The 19,107-nt window shown below is 42.2% G+C and overlaps 1 protein-coding gene across 6 annotated transcripts in view; it reads left to right on the forward strand.

The window, feature by feature from the left end:
- Window positions 1-19,107, forward strand: part of Asap (ArfGAP domain of ASAP) — a 956,637-nt gene that overhangs the window by 511,072 nt on the left and 426,458 nt on the right. For all 6 annotated transcript variants that reach the window (XM_069306348.1, XM_069306344.1, XM_069306347.1 and 3 more), the window contains exon 5: window positions 16,073-16,171. In XM_069306348.1, the coding sequence (XP_069162449.1) occupies window positions 16,073-16,171 (99 nt within the window). The remainder of the gene's footprint in view (window positions 1-16,072; window positions 16,172-19,107) is intronic.

Here is a 19,107-nt window from a genome sequence, read left to right on the forward strand (position 1 = left end):
GACCGAGCCACAGATTTTTACAGGAAAGAGATGGTTGGGTTGACTGCATCTATCTGGACCTAAAAAAGGCTTTCGACAGAGTTCCACATTAGAGGTTATTCTGGAAACTGGAAAATTTTGGAGGGGTGACAGGTAAGCTTCTAACATGGATGAAAGATTTTCTGACTGATAGAAAAATGAGGGCAGTAATCAGAGGCAATGTATCGGACTGGAGAAATGTCACAAGTGGAGTACCACAGGATTCAGTTCTTGCATTAGTGATGTTTATTGTCTTTATAAATGATCTTCCAGTTGGTATACAGAATTATATGAATATGTTTGCTGATGATGCTAAGATAATAGAAAGGATAAGAAACTTAGATGATTGTCATGCCCTTCAAGAAGACCTGGACAAAATAAATATATGGAGCACCACTTGGCAAATGGAATTTAATGTTAATAAATGCCATGTTATGGAATGTGAAATAGGAGAACATAGACCCCACATAACATATATTACGTGAGAAATCTTTAAAGAATTCTGATAAAGAAAGAGATCTACGGGTGGTTCTAGATAGAAAACTATCACCTGAGGACCACATAAAGAATATTGTGCAAGGAGCCTATGCCACGCTTTCTAACTTCAGAATTGCATTTAAATACATGGATGGCGATATACTAAAGAAATTGTTCACGACTTTTGTTAGGCCAAAGGTAGAATATGCAGCTGTTGTGTGGTGCCCATATCTTAAGAAGCACATCAACAAACTGGAAAAGGTGCAAAGACATGCTACTAAGTGGCTTCCAGAACTGAATGGCAAGAGCTACGAGGAGAGGTTAAAGGCGTTAAATATGCCAAAACTAGAAGACAGAAGAAAAAGAGGTGATGTGATCACTACGTACAAAATAGTAACATGAATTGATAAAATCGATAGGGAAGATTTCCTGAGACCTGGAATTTCAAGATCAAGAAGTCATAGATTTAGACTAGCTAAACATAGATGACGAAGAAATATACAAAAATTCACTTTCACAAACAGAGTGGTAGACGGTTGGAACAAGTTAGGCGAGAAGGTGGTGCAAGCCAAGACAGTCAGTAGTTTCAAAGCGTTATATGACAAAGAGTGCTGGGAAGACGGGACGCCACGTGCGTAGCTCTCATCCTGCAACTACAATTAGGTAATTACAGAAATTCAAAACATTATACTTTCCTCAGAAAAATTTGAGTTTGGATGAAGGCACAGTGGCATGGCGTGGCCGTCTAGCTTTCAAGACTTACAATCCAAATAAACATGGTAAGTATGAAATGAAGCTCTACATGCTAGCTGAATCCCATACTGGTTACATCTATGATTTTGAAGTACATGCAGGACTTGGGAAGATGACGATTGAAATGGTTATGGGCTTGATTGAACCACTGAAGAACAAAGGTTACCATTTATGTATGGAATAACTTCTATAACTCGGTTCGACTGAGTGAATTGCTGCTTGAACAAGGGTACTATCAGATTGCAGCATGGTGGACCTAAAAATCTTCAGGTCCAAGCAAAGGGTCAAATGCCAGTAGATAAAATTGTATTCCAATGGAAGGACAATACTCTTATAATTCTGTGGAAAGATAAGCGAGTTGTTTCACTCATCATAACTTGCCACAAGCAGATACACAAGTGGAACAAAGGAAACGAGTACGCAAACCTAACGGAACATCTTCATAGCAACAGGTCACTGTGAACAAACCAAATGCAATCTGTGACTACAGTGCACACATGAAAGGTGTTGATCATTTTGACCAAATGGTCAAATATTATCATTTCACAAAGAAAAATCACAAGTGGATGAAGAAAATGACGTTCTACTTTCTGCAAATGGCTATCCATAATGCTTTTGTGTTGTATAATTACTACACAACAGATACAAAGAAACTCTCATTACTCTAATTCCACAAAGTAGTTATTTTGTCTCTACTGTACTTTCAGCCTAATAAGTGGCCTCTGCAAAATGATAACATCACACATGCTGCTGATAGACATGACAATGACAGCACATCTACTGGCGACACTGTTGCAACACCCGGACCATCAGGTGTGAGGCGGCCACTATATTCACTTCATCTCCAGTTGTACATTCATCATCTGACTCAGAAGGCGAGTCAGAATATCCCTAGTGGTGCTTCTGCTAGGAAAAAAACCCGTATTGTGAATAATCCAGAACAAACCTGAACAGGATTCAGGTTTGAGTAGTAACATTTGCAAATTTGCCGATGATTCAAAAATCAGTAGGGAAATTAACACGGAAGAAGACTTACTATCACTTCAAGTTGATCGAAATAGGATTTTGAAATGGTCAAAAGATTGGCAGATGCAGTTTAACCCTTCAATTGCGCATTGCATCATATGATGCTTTGACCGACTTGCAGTAAATTGCGCATCGCATCATGTGATGCTTTGGAGTACTACGCAAGATTTAAACGGCCCGCGGATACACGGGGTTCACCACACCTTCATCAGGGCTCTTGTAAACAGATGCCATTTTTTTTTTAAATCGTGGGCCAAACTCCCGGGTGTTAGGGGCCTCAGTACAGTATTGAGTGAGCTACCAAGCCTGACGCACGCAGCATGAACTCACAGCACTGCTGTTCAGCTTGTGACCATAGCATCGCCTAAAAATGCCATAATATACTTGTTCATGCTATTATGTAGCGATGATATTATTACAGAAGACCCCTGACTGTGATAAAACTGACCAGGGTTCTGATAATAGCAGGATTGTGGTGATATTTGGCACTGTGCGCCATGGAGGGAGGAGTAATGCTGTGGGAGGGAGGATGGTGGCGTTGTCTTTTGAGTGTGTGTGGCCACCTTTTATTGACTGCACTCACCATACCAGCTTAGTGGTTCGCTATGGTGAACACAAATGTAGATACTTATATATAACGTGTGTATAGTGTGAGATAACAGCGAGAGTAGGAGGTTGGGAGCCGCCATTTTCGTGAGGGAGGAGCGTCGTCTGCAGGACTTACCATGTTGTTTACTGATAACCACGATGGTGTTTGGGCACCATACCAGTTTACTTGTACAAGTATGGTGAATAAAACGGGTAGATATTTATATATAATGTGTGTATATAGCGTAATAACACCACACAGTATTGTTGTAGGAGAAATATTAGTGCGTCTGGCCTTGAGGACGGCAGCCATCGGCTGACCGTGTGAGTAGCTACGTCTTTACTCACCATACAAGCTTAGATGTACAGTTATGGTGAACAAAACATGTAAATACTTATATATAACGTCTGTATATAAAAGCAAAAACAGTATAGAGAATGGAGTGGGTGGAGAATGGTGGCAAGTCAGGTGAGGTGAGGGAGGGAGTGGCAGCCAGTGGCAGCCAGTCACTGCCTGCCACTGCCACTGCCACTCAGCATACCAACTTAGTGGTTCGTCATGGTTAACAAAACATGCAGATAGTTATATATAACCTGTGTATATAGTGTAATAACCGACAAAGTATTTGTTCACTGTATGATGAACATATTTGAATCAACAATATGCAAACCATATTTTTGAGTACAGCGATGATTCACTCATTTTATTATATAAATATATCACACTACACACTATTGAATAATATTACAGCAAAAAAACTATGAAAAATCAATCAGAGACATTGAAATAATTAGGTAATTATCTCTTTGTGGAAACTCTGGCCTGACAGCTGGCGATCAACAGACCGCCTGGGACGCACGCTCAGTCAGCCCCTGATTTTTGCCAAAATTCCCCGCCCTATAGTGGGCAATATATGCCACTTACGATTTTTTTATTATTTTTCCCGTGATCAGTGAACACAAATTAACAGGTTAGGAAGAAAAAATAATGTTTTTTTTTTGTTTTTTTTTTTGGTATGCGCCTGTGGGTGTCAAATGGTATATAGCTATGCACCATTTAAGGGTTAAGGGTTAATGCTGATAAATGTAAAGTTTTGAGTGTTAGGTAATGCTAAGAGTGTTACAAGACAAAAGCTGGATGGTGTTGAGATTGCGAAGTCGGATTGCAAAAGGGATCTGGGAGTTATGATTAATAAGAATTTAAAACCAAAGGATCAATGCATGAATGTTCGTAATAAGGCAAATAGGACACTGGGATTTATTAATCGAAGCATTAGTAACAAGACACCTAGTGTTGTTCTTCGGCTATATCTTGCTCTGGTTAGGCCCCATTTAGATTATGCAGTTCAGTTTTGGTCGCCGTACTATAGAATGGATATAAATTCACTTGAACGTGTCCAGCGTAGGAAGACAAAGTTAATTCCCCAAATTAGAAATCTTTCATATGAAGAAAGATTAACAAAGCTTAAATTGCATTCAATGGAAAGGTGAAGAGTTAGAGGTGACATGATAGAGGTTTACAAGTGGATGAATGGACATAACAAAGGGGATATTAATAGGGTATTAAAAGTGTCAACACAAGACAGACCACGAAACATTGGGTATAAATTGGATAAGTTTAGATTTAGGAAAGACTTGGGTAAATACTGGTTCGGTAACAGGGTTGTTGATTTGTGGAACCAATTACCGCGTAACGTGGTGGAGGTAATTACCTAAGTGTAATTACCTAAGTGTAGTTACAGGATGAGAGCTACGCTCGTGGTGTCCCGTCTTCCGAGCACTCTTTGTCATATAACGCTTTGAAACTACTGACGGTCTTGGCCTCCACCACCTTCTCACTTAACTTGTTCCAACCGTCTACCACTCTATTTGCGAAGGTGAATTTTCTTATATTTCTTTGGCATCTGTGTTTAGCTAGTTTAAATCTATGACCTCTTGTTCTTGAAGTGCCAGGTCTCAGGAAATCTTCCCTGTCGATTTTATCAATTCCTGTTACTATTTTGTACGTAGTGATCATATCACCTCTTTTTCTTCTGTCTTCTAGTTTTGGCATGTTTAATGCTTCTAACCTCTCCTCGTAGCTCTTGCCCTTCAGTTCTGGGAGCCACTTAGTAGCATGTCTTTGCACCTTTTCCAGTTTGTTGATGTGCTTCTTAAGATATGGGCACCACACAACAGCTGCATATTCTAGCTTTGGCCTAACAAAAGTCGTAAACAATTTCTTTAGTATTTCTCCATCCATGTATTTAAAAGCAATTCTAAGGTTAGAAAGTGTAGCATAGGCTCCTCGCACAATGTTCTTAATGTGGTCCTCAGGTGACATTTTTCTATCTAAAACCACCCCTAGATCCCTTTCTTTGTCAGAATTCTTTAAAGATTTCTCACATAATATATAGGTTGTGTGGGGTCTATGTTCTCCTATTCCACATTCCATAACATGACATTTATTAACATTAAATTCCATTTGCCAAGTGGTGCACCATATACTTATTTTGTCCAGGTCTTCTTGAAGGGCATGACAATCATCTAAATTTCTTATCCTTCCTATTATCTTAGCATCATCAGCAAACATGTTCATATAATTCTGTATACCAACTGGTAGATCATTTATGTAGACAATAAACATCACTGGTGCAAGAACTGAACCCTGTGGTACTCCACTTGTGACATTTCTCCATTCAGATACATTGCCTCTGATTACTGCCCTCATTTTTCTATCAGTCAGAAAATTTTTCATCCATGATAGAAGCTTACCTGTCACCCCTCCAATATTTTCCCGTTTCCAGAACAACCTCTTATGTGGAACTCTATCGAAAGCCTTTTTTTAGGTCCAGATAGATGCAATCAATCCAACCATCTCTTTCCTGTAATATCTCTGTGGCTCGATCATAGAAACTGAGTAAATTCGATACACAGGATCTTCCAGATCGAAAACCATACTGTCTTTCTGATATTATATCATTTCTCTCCAGGTGTTCTACCCATTTAGTTTTGATTAGTTTTTCCAATATTTTGACTATTACACTTGTCAATGATACAGGTCTATAATTAAGGGGGTCTTCCCTGCTGCCACTTTTGTAGATTGGAACTATGTTAGCCTTTTTCCACACATCAGCTACAGCTCCTGTACACAGGGATGCCTGAAAAATCAGTTGAAGTGGAATGCTGAGCTCAGGTGCACATTCTCTCAGAACCCATGGTGAAACTCCATCTGGACCAACTGCTTTGTTCTTACTTAGCTCCTTGAGCATTTTTTCCACTTCGTCTCTAGACACCTTTATGTGCTCTATGTTGTTCTCTGGAATTCTTATTGTGTCTGGTTCCCTAAAGATTTCATTTTGTACAAACACACTTTGGAACTTTTCGTTTAGTGTTTTCACACATTTCCTTTTCATCTTCCGTGAATCTATTTCCCATTTTCAACCTCTGAATATTATCCTTTACCTGCAATTTGTTGTTTATGAATTTATAGAATAGACCTGGTTCTGTTTTACATTTGTCTGCAATCCCTTTTTCAAAATTTCTTTCTGCCTCTCTCCTCACTGCCGTGTAGTTGTTTCTTGCATCTTTGTATCACTGGTATGTTTGGGGGTTCGGCCTCTTCCTGTATTGATTCCATTTTTGTGTCTTTTGGTCTCTAGCCCTCTCGCAATTTCTATTGAACCAATCCCGTTTCCTAGTTCTGCATCTCTGTTTTGGTATAAATTTTTTTTGTGCCTTTATCATATATTTCACAAAACTTGACATACATCTCATTCACTTCCTTGCCTAGCATCAAGTCTGTCCAATTATACTCACTAAAAAAATTTCTAAGGTCACCATAATGACCTCTCCTGAAGTCTGGTTTTTCAACTGCTTCAACCTCCTTATTTTCTTCCAGCTTATAATGCATTGCATACTTTATTCCCAAAAAGACATGGTCACTTTTACCCAAGGGAGGAAGGTACTGAATGTCAAATATCTCTTCCTCCTTCCTGGTAAATATCAAATCTAGCATGGAGGGGACGTCCCCTTCCCTCATCCTCGTAGCTTGTTTAACATGTTGATACAAGAATGTTTCCAGGATGAGGTCTACAAATTTACAGGTCCAAAAATCTTCTGTTTTAGCTTCATATGCTTCCCAGTCTATGGATTTCAAGTTGAAGTCACCGACTATCAACAGTCGTGATCTATCGTTATCCGCTCTCGCTATAATCTCTCTCATTATTGTTATAAGACCTTCACGTTTACTATCTAGCTCCTCCATGTGCTGCTTGGCGGTGGACTATATGCATTTATTATCATTAGTTTATCATCCTCATGGCAGATCTCTAGTGCTATTATGTCAACTTCTTGTGGATTGGCAGTCATTATTTCGTTCACCTTTAGGTGTTCTTTTACCAGCACAGCAACGCCACCGCCTTTCCTAATTTTCTGTCCCGTCTCCAAATTGAGTAACCCCTTGGGAATATGATCTCATTTAAAATTACATCTTCAAGTTTTGTCTCCGTGAGTGCAACAATGTCTGGTGTCTGCAGCTGTATTACATCACTTAACTCCAGTATCTTCGATCTCACTCCATCTATGTTGGTGTATGCAATCTTCAGGAACTTGTTCCCCTTCCCCCTCTCCTTATTCTTCACTCCCCCCTCTCTCTATTGATTTTGTTGGTTTGCCTTTATGTACCACTTTACTGATTTGCCTACCCCTATCACTTTGTAGAAAAAAGAATTTATTTCTTCTTCATTCCTGCTCTTATTTAAATGTATTGCCTCGGCGAGGTTCAGTTTCAGCTTCTCTCTATCTTCTTTTGAAAGATCTCGTCTTAACGACCACCCTTTCCCATCCTCATCACTTTGCAATTTTCTAGCATTCCTTAGTACTTCTTCCATCTGTTTGGCACCGTTTAGGGTGATCCTCAAAGGTCGATCTTTCCCTTTTACATACCTGCCTATTCTCCTGTAGTCGCACACATTCTCTATGGTTGTAAGACCTTCTACGAGGTGGGGTCCCTCGATTGTTTCAAGCGTTGGTTGGACATGTTTATGAGTGGGATTGAGTGGTTATAGATAGGAGCTGCCTCGTATGGGCCAATAGGCCGTCTGCAGTTACCTTGTTCTTATGTTCTTAACACTTTCCCGCTCTCGGCGCTCAAAAAAAATCAGTACCCCAGATGCTTTCGGCACTTCGCGCGCCTACGCGGTAAGACAGAAAAAGTGTACACTCTTTTGACTGTCCTGACAATAATTGAAGACGCACGTATTTAAATTTGGTATCACTGTGTTCGCAATGAAATTGTCTATAAAGGCATAACTATAAAATGCCGCCCAAGCATAAGGAGTACCAAATAAAAAACTATGCAGATCACTCGCCGAGAGCGCCAAACAACAACAACAATGTTTCCACTCTCTTAATGGTTGCAAAGCCTACAGTTGTCCTACATCGCTAATTTTGGTATCATTGGAATCGCAATAAAATTCTCTACACGGACATATGCATATGAATGTTTAATATAGGTAATTGCCCACCCGCAAGAGTGTGTGAAGTGGAGAGTAGTTAGCCGCGAGCGCACTGGCGAAAACACTGGGGGGAAATCATGCTTGGAATGTTTATACATTTATACGTTTCCTGACCCTACTTTTCTATGTATGTATTTCTTTTTTATACCAATGTGTTCGCAATAAAATTTTCTATAAGATGAAATGTATAACATTTGTACAAAGCATGTGTAAGAGAAGCGCCAAATATAGAACCACATCGCTCAGTATGCGTTCGCGGCAGAAACGAACGCATTGTTTTCGTTCGTTTGATGTTTGTCATGTTTATACTTGTTGAAACATTTTATAATTTGTATGACAGTGATCGCAGTAAAATTCCCTACACAGACATATACATAACACATACAAATATTTCCCACGTGTTGGATATATCAACGGCTAAAGGGAACCCACTACCACATGGCCGCCACACCCAGAGCCACACCCCCAAACATACTTTGTGTTTTTTTTTTTTTACTCATAGAAGTTTATGTGATATAATATTCATTCTGGTACCAAAAAATTCGCAAATAAATTCTCTACAAAACGTATATAATATAACTTCTTATAGATGATAAAAAATTCCAAATAGGTGTACTTACCCTGTCTATGTTGATTGAAGATCAACAGTTGAGCATTTTTTCTTCACTCCACCATCTTCAGGTTTCTGATCCTGAAGTTGCTCATCTGATGTTTCTTAGGTGGAGTGAAGCTGTTGCCGGTGGTTATTTTTTCTCCACCCAAAATATCTTTCTTCGGTGGTACCTTGTGTAGCAAGGCGCAGCGCACAGTGCCACATCACAAGTTTTACATCCATATATCACGTCCCTCCTTTTGCCAGACTTGAAACAAACACAGCATCTTCTTTTTTTAGCCAAGTGCACGAGTTCATGCGTCAACTTGTAGTTGAGACGTTGTTCTGAATCTATAATTCTTGTATTTCTTGGATGCACTGGAGGAATATTGTCTTCTACAGGAACCACCAAACTTGTAGAAGAATCTTCTATGAAATCAGAAACATCAAGTGGTTCTATGTCCTCAATGTCCATTTCAGAATTTGTGGTTGATGAGTGGGCTTGAGGTGTTGAGGTGAACAGAGGACGCCTCGCACCAGATGGCCCGGGTCTTGAAACTGCCGCGTCAGCAGGAGGAGCTGCGCTGGCATCTATGTCAGGAACATGTGGTATGCTTGTTGTTGTTGGCCATTCCTCGCTGTTCCACGCCAATAAGGCTGAGTCATAAGGCTAAGGCCAATCTGAGAGTATCCCCATCCATTTCGGTTAAAAAATGGAATTTATAGAAATATTTTTTCGTTGGACGAGAAAAGTAGGCTGTTATGCGGAATCGTAAGAAAAAACAGTGACGAGTTATCTCTAATCTAAAGCGCGAAAGTGTTAATTTGCCCCTTTTATGCATATATCCCTTTAACGCTTAAACTGTGCAGTACATTTATAGATGATTTCAGTAACAAAACCGAAACCGTGCAATGCATTAATGGCTGTTTTAGTGTCTAGCGCCTTAATTTAAATGCCCCGCGTGGGATAGGAGCAGCTATAGTGCAACCACAACCGATAGTTGACGGACTCCACCTAGAAAAAAAAAATCGTGTCCAAAATTCCTGTTTGTGAGAGCTTCAGTATTGAGCGAGCCACCAAGGCTGTCGCACGCACCATAAGCGCACAACACTGCTGTTCAGCTTATGACCACAGCATCTCCAAAAAATGTCAAAATATATATGTTCATGCTATTATTTAGCGATGATAGTATTACAAAAGACCCCCAAATGTGATAAAACTGACCAGGATTCTGATAATAGCAGAATTGTGGTGATAGTTAGCACTGTGCCCCATGGAGGGAGGAGAAATACTGTGTAAGGGAAAGTGGTGGCGTCGTCTTCTGACTGTGTGGCCACCTTTTATTGACTGCACTCACCATACCAGCTTAATGGTTGGCTGTGGTGAACACAAATGTGTATAGAGTATGTATTATAACGTGTGTATAGAGTGTAATAACAGCAATAGGAGTAGGTTGCGAGCCGCCATTTTGGTGAGGGAGGTGTGTCGTCTGCACGAATTGTCATATTTACTGGTGGCCACTATGGTCTTTCGGCACCATACCAGCTTATTTGTACAGGTATGGTGAATAAAACTGGTAGATACTTATATATAATGTGTGTATATAGCATAATAACACTACAAACAATATTGAGAATTATTTATGCGTCTGTCCTTGAGGGCGGCCGCCACCAGCTGACTGTGTGAGTAGCTACGTCTTATTGCCTTTACTCACCATACAAGCTTAGATGTACAGTTATGGTGAACAAAACATGTAATTACTTATATATAATGTCTGTGTATCGTGAATAAATGCAAAAACAGTATTGTGGGAGGAGAATGAGGGCGAGTGAGTTGTTGTTGAGGGTGAGTGGCAGCAAGTGGCGGTCACTCCTCGTTGCATTTTGACTCACAATACCAACTTAAGTGGTTCGTTGTGGTGAGCAAAACATGCAGATACTTATAAATAACCTGTGTATATAGTGTAATAACAGTAAAACTATTTGTTTGTTTTATGCAACCCGTTCTCGCAAATTTATTAAGTCAATATTGACTTATTAAATATGTGCATAGGTGACATACTTAACATAATAGTTTCCCTTGAAAAGCTTCATAGAAAACACCGACCTTACCTAACCTACTTAGTAGGTTTAGATAAGCATCTTATTGCTTCGTAATTACAATTATTACCTAACCTATACCTATAATAGGTTAAGTAACAATTGTAATTACGAAGCTATAAGATGCTTATTTTAACACTTTCGCGCTCTCGGCGCTCAAAAAAAAAACAATACCCCAGATGCTTTCGGCACTTCGCGCGCCTACGCGGTAAGACCGAAAAGTGTACACTCTTTTGACTGTCCTGACAATAATTGAAGGCGCACGTATTTAAATTTGGTATCACTGTGTTCGCAATGAAATTGTCTATAAGAGCATACCTATAAAATGCCGCCCAAGCATAAGGAGTATCAACACCAAATGAAAAACTCTGCAGATCACTCGCCGAGAGCGCCAAACAGCAACAAAATGTTTCCACTCTCTTAATGGTTGCGAAGCCTACAGTTGTCCTACATCGCTAATTTTGGTATCATTGGAATCGCAATAAAATTCTCTACACGGACATATGCATATGAATGTTTAATATAGGTAATTGCCCACCCGCAAGAGTGTGTGAAGTGGAGAGTAGTTAGCCGCGAGCGCGCTAGCGAAAACACAGGGGGAAATCATGCTTGGAAAGTTTATACGTTTCCTGACCCTACTTTTCTATGTACGTATTTCTTTTTTATACCAATGTGTTCGCAATAAAATTTTCTATAAGATGAACTGTATAACATTTGTACAAAGCATGTGTAAGAGAAGCGCCAAATATAGAACCACGTCGCTCAGTATGCATTCGCGGCAGAAACGAACGCATTGTTTTCGTTCGTTTGATGTTTGTCATGTTTATACTTGTTGAAACATTTTATAATTTGTATGACAGTGATCGCAGTAAAATTCCCTACACAGACATATACATAACACATACAAATATTTCCCACGTGTTGGATATATCAACGGCTAAAGGGAACCCGCTGCCACACGCTCGCCACACCCCCAAACATACTTTGTGTATTTTTTTTTACTCATAGAAGTTTATGTGATATAATATTCATTCTGGTACCAAAAAATTCGCAAATAAATTCTCTACAAAACAAAAGTATCCCCATCCATTTTGGTTAAAAAATGGAATTTATAGAAATATTTTTCCGATGGACGAGAAAAGTAGGCTGTTATGCGGAATCGTAAGAAAAAACGGCGACGAGTTATCTCTAATCTAAAGCGCGAAAGTGTTAACATACTAAGTAGGTTAGGTAAGGTCGGTGTTTTCTATGAAGCTTTTCAAGGGAAACTATTATGTTTAGTATGTCACCTATGCACGCAACTAATAAGTCAATATTGACTTATTAAATTTGCGAGAACGGGTTGTTTTATGAACATAATATTGCCGGAACAACCGTGGACATTTTCAAGAGGAAATTAGATTTATTCCTCCAAGGAGTGCCGGACCAACCGGGCTGTGGTGGGTATGTGGCCCTGCGGGCCACTCCAAGCAACAGCCTAGTGGACCAAACTCTCACAAGTCAAGCCTGGCCTCGGGCTGGGCTTGGGGAGTGAAGAACTCCCAGAACCTCATCAACCAGGTATCAACCAGGTAATAATTGAATCGCTAATATGCACACCATAATTTTGAGTACAGCGATGGTTCACACATTTTATTATATAAACATATCACAATACACACTATTGAATAATATTACTGCAAAAAACTAAGAAAAAATAAATCGGAGACATTGAAACAATTAGGTAATAATATATTTGTGGCAAGTGCCGCCTGACAGCTCGGGCGGAGTAGACCTCGTCTGGCAAAGGCTGTCAACGCCCTTTTATTGCTCTTCTGCCATCCTGGGGTAACGCGCTCTCACTTTCTCTGTTTGGTGCGGTTGGTATGCGGGGCTTTTGGACTTTATATATATTTAGTCCTGTAGAGAATTCTATTGCGAATACATTGATACCAAATTTAAAAACCTAGGACGAGAATTGAGATGACAAAGTTGAAAAGAGTATTCACTTTTCAGTATTACCGCACGCTCCTGTGGAATGCCTGGCGCACTTTGGGGTGGTCTGGCGCTCGTTTGGCCAAAGCACGAAAGTGTTAACATGTTGCTCTCCTACTATGTGCAGATTTGATTGTGTTTTGTACTCTGTATTATGTTTAAGGTCCTCATTTTTACCATACCCAAGTACTTGGAATTTATCACTGTTAAACATCATGTTATTTCATGCTGCCCAGTCAAAAACTTTATTAATATCAGCTTGAAGTTTTTCTAATGTCTTCAGCAGAGGTAATTTTCATGCCAATTTTTGTGTCATCTGCAAAGGATGACACGAAGCTGTGACTTATATTTTTGTCTATATCTGATATGAGAATAAGGAACAGCAATGGTGCAAGGACTGTACCTCGAGATACAGAGCTTTTAAGTGCTCTTGGACGTGAGCGTTCACCATTTTGACAAATAATCCCAGCATGCCCCATGGCCGTCGGGAGCCTCAGTATCAAGGAAGCAACCACGTGTGACATCATCAATGAGCTCCCGGTCTATTGTCAGCTGCGGTGTTGAAAAACTACTCTCAGATGCTGAAATACAGGACATATTGTTTGATGAGGAACACATTACTGACACTGAAGACTACGGTCCTAATAAAGACCTAACACAGGCATCTGACACAAGTAATTTGGATGTTGAGGTGGACGATGTCGAGTGTGTGTAAACTACAGCGAGGCAAGCGCCGGCATGTCGTGCGGCCCGAGGAGAAAGACGACAGTGTGCCCTCGACATCTGGTGTTCGTGGTAGGCCTATACTACACAGAACAGCCTCATCTCCTGCCATTCGCAGCTCTAGCACAAGACGATGGAGCCGTGTTGTTGTTGTGCCTGTACTGTTGGTGCTGGTGTAGGCCGTGGTGTTGGCGCCAAAACCAGAAACACAGGTGTACTTGTGTGGGAGGAATGTGACAATTTTGTCCCACAAATTCCAGCATTTGATAATACCGATGTTGGTGTGACACCCTTATTTTCCTGTACTGGTGGTGATGTGGCTGACATTGATTATTTTATGGCATATTTCGATCAGCATTCATAGACCATCTTGTTGCAGGGACGAGCCGATATGCTCTGCAGCTCATTGCCACTGGAATTTTACCCGCCTCTCGAATGACACGACTATTGAGGAAATGTATGTATTTTTAGCATTGTTCATGATGATGAAGCATACAGAATAACACGTGATCCAGGATTATTGGAACAAAGACAGCCTTACACTACACTACACTTTTAACAGTTATAACACTACACTGTTATTAGAACAGCCTTGTTCCAACATCCCCTTGTTCAACTGGTACATGTCATGTGATAGGTTCCTGCTGCTTCTCAGGTGCCCACACTTTGAGAACAACAATGATAATGAACACAGACACAACAGAATGTGGAAAGTGTGGAACATATTTAGTGACTTGAGAGAAGCGTTGTGACTATTTTGTACCAGCACAGAATGTCGTGATTGATGAATTGCTACTTCTCTTCAAGGGACGACTAGCATTCAAGCAATACATACCATCGAAGTGCCACAGGTTTAGACTAAAGTTCTTCATGTTATGTGACTGCGAAACTGGCATGATATTGTATTCTGGTACAACATTGACATACTAGGTCAAGATCCATATGGGTTCTCGGGCAGTGTCGTGAAAACACCCATGGAACTAATGCTGAACAAGGGGCATGTCCTATACACTGACTACTACTACTACTGCCAGCTCCTTGCTGAACAGAATCCTCGTTGGTCACAACACTGGCATTAGTGGCACTGTCAAGACATACACAGGAGGGAAATGGTCTGGTTTGGCATTGGTATTGCAGTGGGTGAATGCCAGCTGAGAAAGTGTGATAAAATGTTATCTGTGCGCTAGAGGGACAGATGCGAGGTGAATATGTTAACAATTATTCACACCGGTGCAATGTTGGACAATAGCAAAGTGTTGGCATTTGGCATTTCCTGGTTCCCTGTTCTAGGGTTCGTGTGTCTCAGGTAATCCGCAGTGTCATCAAGTCTAGCCAGCCTGCGGTCTACCCCTTATGCCCATGATGTATAGAAATATCCTGCTTTGGCTGCTGTCTTTGGGAATATGTCTTAGGTTGACATTCGGGCGTGGGGGTTTTGGAGGTCGAACAGGGTCCTGTCCACCAGGTATCTAGTGAACATTCCGAGCCCCTCTCCGGCCTTGTATTGCCGGAGAGGGGCTCAGATGGGATGTCTGTCGCGACTTGTCTCATGTTCGTTTTGAGACCTGAGGTGCTGCTGCCTCCTGGGTAAGTCCCTATTTTTACTAATCTTTGGGTAGTTAGCTTCAGGAAGCTGATGTGGCTCCCCACAGAAAACGAAGTGTAGAATGTAATGAAACTCCATTTTCTGGGCAAACTCCGGAGGTTCCCTGACACCCTCCCTCCCTCCCTCCCTCCCTCCCTCCCTCCCTTCGGTCGGTGGTTTTCATCATTCTTGAACTGAGGGGGTGAGCAGGCTCCACCACCACTCCCTCTCGATGGGGTGGGGAGGTGCTAATATGTGGTTAGGTTAGGGGGAGGATGTTTTGTTTGTTTTAATTTGGAGGGAGTCATTTTACTTGGTTCGAACATGGATTGCAATATAAACCAGCTTGTGGTTTGTTTTGTTTTGCCTATCTTTCTTGGCGTCTTCCCCAGTCGATGGCAAGTGTGACATAATCTAAATATAAAGGGCTCATAGGCCATTGCTCCCTGTGCTTTTTTGAGGGGACTAGGTTCTGGCTTGTGATTCCCAGTAGGCACAAGAACTGTTGTGACTGATATGACTCCAGACTAATATTGCTCATGTCAGTTTAGATAGCTTCAGGGAGCCTCCAGGGCTCGTCCAGAAAGTGGCATTTCATTATATTAAATGCTGTTTTTTTTTATTTTTTCAGTGCAGTACAATATCGTTCTTCACTTAGCAACATAAATGAACCTATTTCTTGCAGTTATATGGCTATTCTGTAATTTGTTTCTGTAATAGTACTAATTTCATTTGCAGGCCAAGGAAGCAGGTTTCTTCAAGTTAGAGGTTGATGCCGCAGAGATAGCAGAGGAAATGAGCAAAGAGCGCAAGATGTTTCAGCTTCAGATGTGTGATGTAAGTGTAATATTGCTAGCTTCTCTTGTAACAAATCTCCATCATTAATTTTTTTTTATTGCTGTGAACATAAAATTTAAACTTGTGGGATGGTCTCTGGGAAATATCTAAGAAATTGAAGCATAGTTGACCCGACCACACATTAGAAGGTGAAGGGACGACGACGTTTCAGTCCGTCCTGGACCATTCTCAAGTCGAATCACAATCGACTTGAGAATGGTCCTGGCCGGACCGAAATGTCGTCGTCCCTTCATCTTCTAGTGTGTGGTCTGGTCAACTTACTTTAGCCACGTTATTGTGACTCATCGCCTGCAAATTGAAGCATAGTTTTAAAACCCAACAAGCAGTCAGCATTAACCCCTGGGCGGTACTGCTGCTAATAACCAACAACATTGCTGCGTGCAAGAAAAAAAAATTTATTTTTCTTTTCTAAGATTGTTAAAATGTGTTCCCTGATCATGGGAAAAATAATACAAATATTGTAAGTGACATATTTTGGCTGCAATAGGGTGAGGAAGTCTGGCACGATTCAGGCGTTAACAGAGTACAGTGCTCATCCAGGGGTGGTCTCTTCCACCCAAGCCATCAGGCGGGCGTCATCACAAAAATATTATTACCTAATTATTTCACTGTTTTTTTTCCAGTAATATTATTCAGTAGTGTGTAGTGTGATATATTTCTATAATGTGTGAACCATCACTATACTCAAAAGTATGGTCTGCATACTGTATTAGTGATTATATTATTATGTTCCTAAAACAATAAGCATTTTTTCTGGGGGGAGCCTCGTTGGCTTCCCGGAGCTTATCCAGGCTGATATGCTAATGTCAGACTTTGGCATCAGTCATGTACTCACCTAGTTGTGTTTGCGGGGGTTGAGCTCTGGTTCTTTGGTCCCGCCTCTCAACTGTCAATCAACTGGTGTACAGATTCCTGAGCCTATTGGGCTCTATTATATCTACATTTAAAACTGTGTATGGAGTCTACCTCCACCACAACACTACTTAATGTATTCCATTTGTTAACTACCCTGACACTGAAAAAAATTCTTTCTAACGTCTCTGTGGCTCATCTGGGTACTAAGTTTCCACCATGTGTATGGAGTTCTGTGGGCCTTCTGGGGACCACGAGCCAGAACCTGGCCCCCTCAGAGAGGCATGGGGAGCAATGGCCTATAGAAACCCCCGTGGGGTTGGAAGCATTCTATGTCTGCCATTGACCGGGTCAGGCACCCAGAAAGGTAAGCGTCCCAAAACACACCTCTATTCTGGTGAAAATTGCTATCCAAACAAGTGGATAGAACTCCCTAAAAAGAAAGACGCAAAGGAGCATGATGTCGCATGACGTCACACGTCACCGTGCCGCTGTCTACACAGCCCCCCCCCCCCCCCTCCCCGCGGGTGGAAAGGGGGGAGCCCTAGACCCTCGCGCTGGCTATCCATCCTTCAGTTCTAAGGCTGATGCTAGAGGCAGAGGTCGTGTGCTCTGGCTCCAGTGATTTTTCAGCACTGTGCTTTGAGTGTGGTGGCTGTCTTCCAGGGGTGTGAGAGCCGGGAGTTATTCTACAGTACTCGGGCTGCATGTGCCTCGGGTTCCCTTCTCTAGGTGTCCTGTAAGTACTGCCCTTGGGGCTTGGGGTTACCTTCCACAAGTTCCTTGGGTCCTGCCTCTGCTGGGCTGTTTCATTGCTCTGTTTTTTGGCCGCCCTTTGGGTGCTTGGGTGTTTTGTCTCCCTTGTTTACCTTAGAGTAAGAGGGAGTTTGCACTGGTACGGGGTGTAGTGTGCTGCGCAGCTTGTTTTTACCATTCTAGCGGCTCTGTTCCTTTGAGTACGTTGTCCTCTTGCGAGGTTTTCTTTTTCTTTTTGCTTGTGCCTTGTGGGGGGGGGGGGGGGCTGCCTTGCTTGCCCCCTGGTATTTGACCTAATACGGTTTTCTTCTGGTGGTGCCTCTTGCTAGGTCCCTGTGAGTGTTCACGTCCCAGGGGTTCAGTTTTTAGAAGGTTGTTTGGTAGATTTGGGCATTGGTTAGCAGTACCCTGCCTGGGCTTCCCTGACTGTGAGTTCCGTCTCAGGACCATGGGTATCCCCATGGGGTGCGTGGATCCGATGTATGTGACCCCTGAGTCCCCGCCTCGCTTTGTGCAAGTTTGAAGGTGCTCTCTCCCCTTGTCTCAGGGTAACTCATTTTTTTTTTGCCTTTGGGGTCGGTGCATCTTGCAACACGTTTGGTTGTTTGCTCCCTGGAAGCCCCGAGGCTGCCCTGTTTTGGTTGTTGTGACAGGGCTTGGGGGTGTTGGTTGCTTCGGTTTTGTTCTTTTCTCACCCCTTGTCTTTCCCCTGTTGTGGTTTAGTCTGGTTCTCCCCCCCCCCCCCTTCCTCCCTGCATCTGGATCCCTTCCGCCTGTGGGTTCGGGGTAGGGGCAGAGATTCAATGGTCTTGAGACTCTGGCGGTCTCGGTGGTTTCCCCTTCCGGGGTAGCGACAGGGGCATTCGAGCCTGTTCCTCCAGCGGGGTTGTATGAGTCTGCCAGTGGGCTCTTTTCCTTAGTATTTTTCCGGCTGCCCCGGCCTTTTCTTGCGAGGCTGGGGCTTTGGGGGAACGGCTCGGCCCAGGGCCTGCTGTGGAGGTTCCCAGGGTTGGAGAAGAGTTGACCTGGGGGGCCTCGGGCGCTGTTGGACCCCGCTGGGGTTTTCTTCCCTCAGTGCGAGGCTTGCGGTTACGGGGAGTGGGGCTTTTCCTTCCCCCCCCCCTTCCTCTGTGTACTTGTTGTTGGGCGTCAGTCCCTCCCCGGGTTCAGATCCTTGTCCCTTCGGATCCTTTTGGTTCCAACCTATCAGTTCGTACTTTTCTCCGTTTCTACCCCTTTTCTCTGGGCCGGGTCTTATCCGTCACGGAGGAATCATGTTCCCCGGGGGAGCCGGTCGGCCGAGCGGA

Source organism: Procambarus clarkii, chromosome 57 (assembly GCF_040958095.1).
Source record: "Procambarus clarkii isolate CNS0578487 chromosome 57, FALCON_Pclarkii_2.0, whole genome shotgun sequence".
In the NCBI taxonomy this organism is placed as follows: Eukaryota; Metazoa; Arthropoda; class Malacostraca; order Decapoda; family Cambaridae; genus Procambarus; species Procambarus clarkii.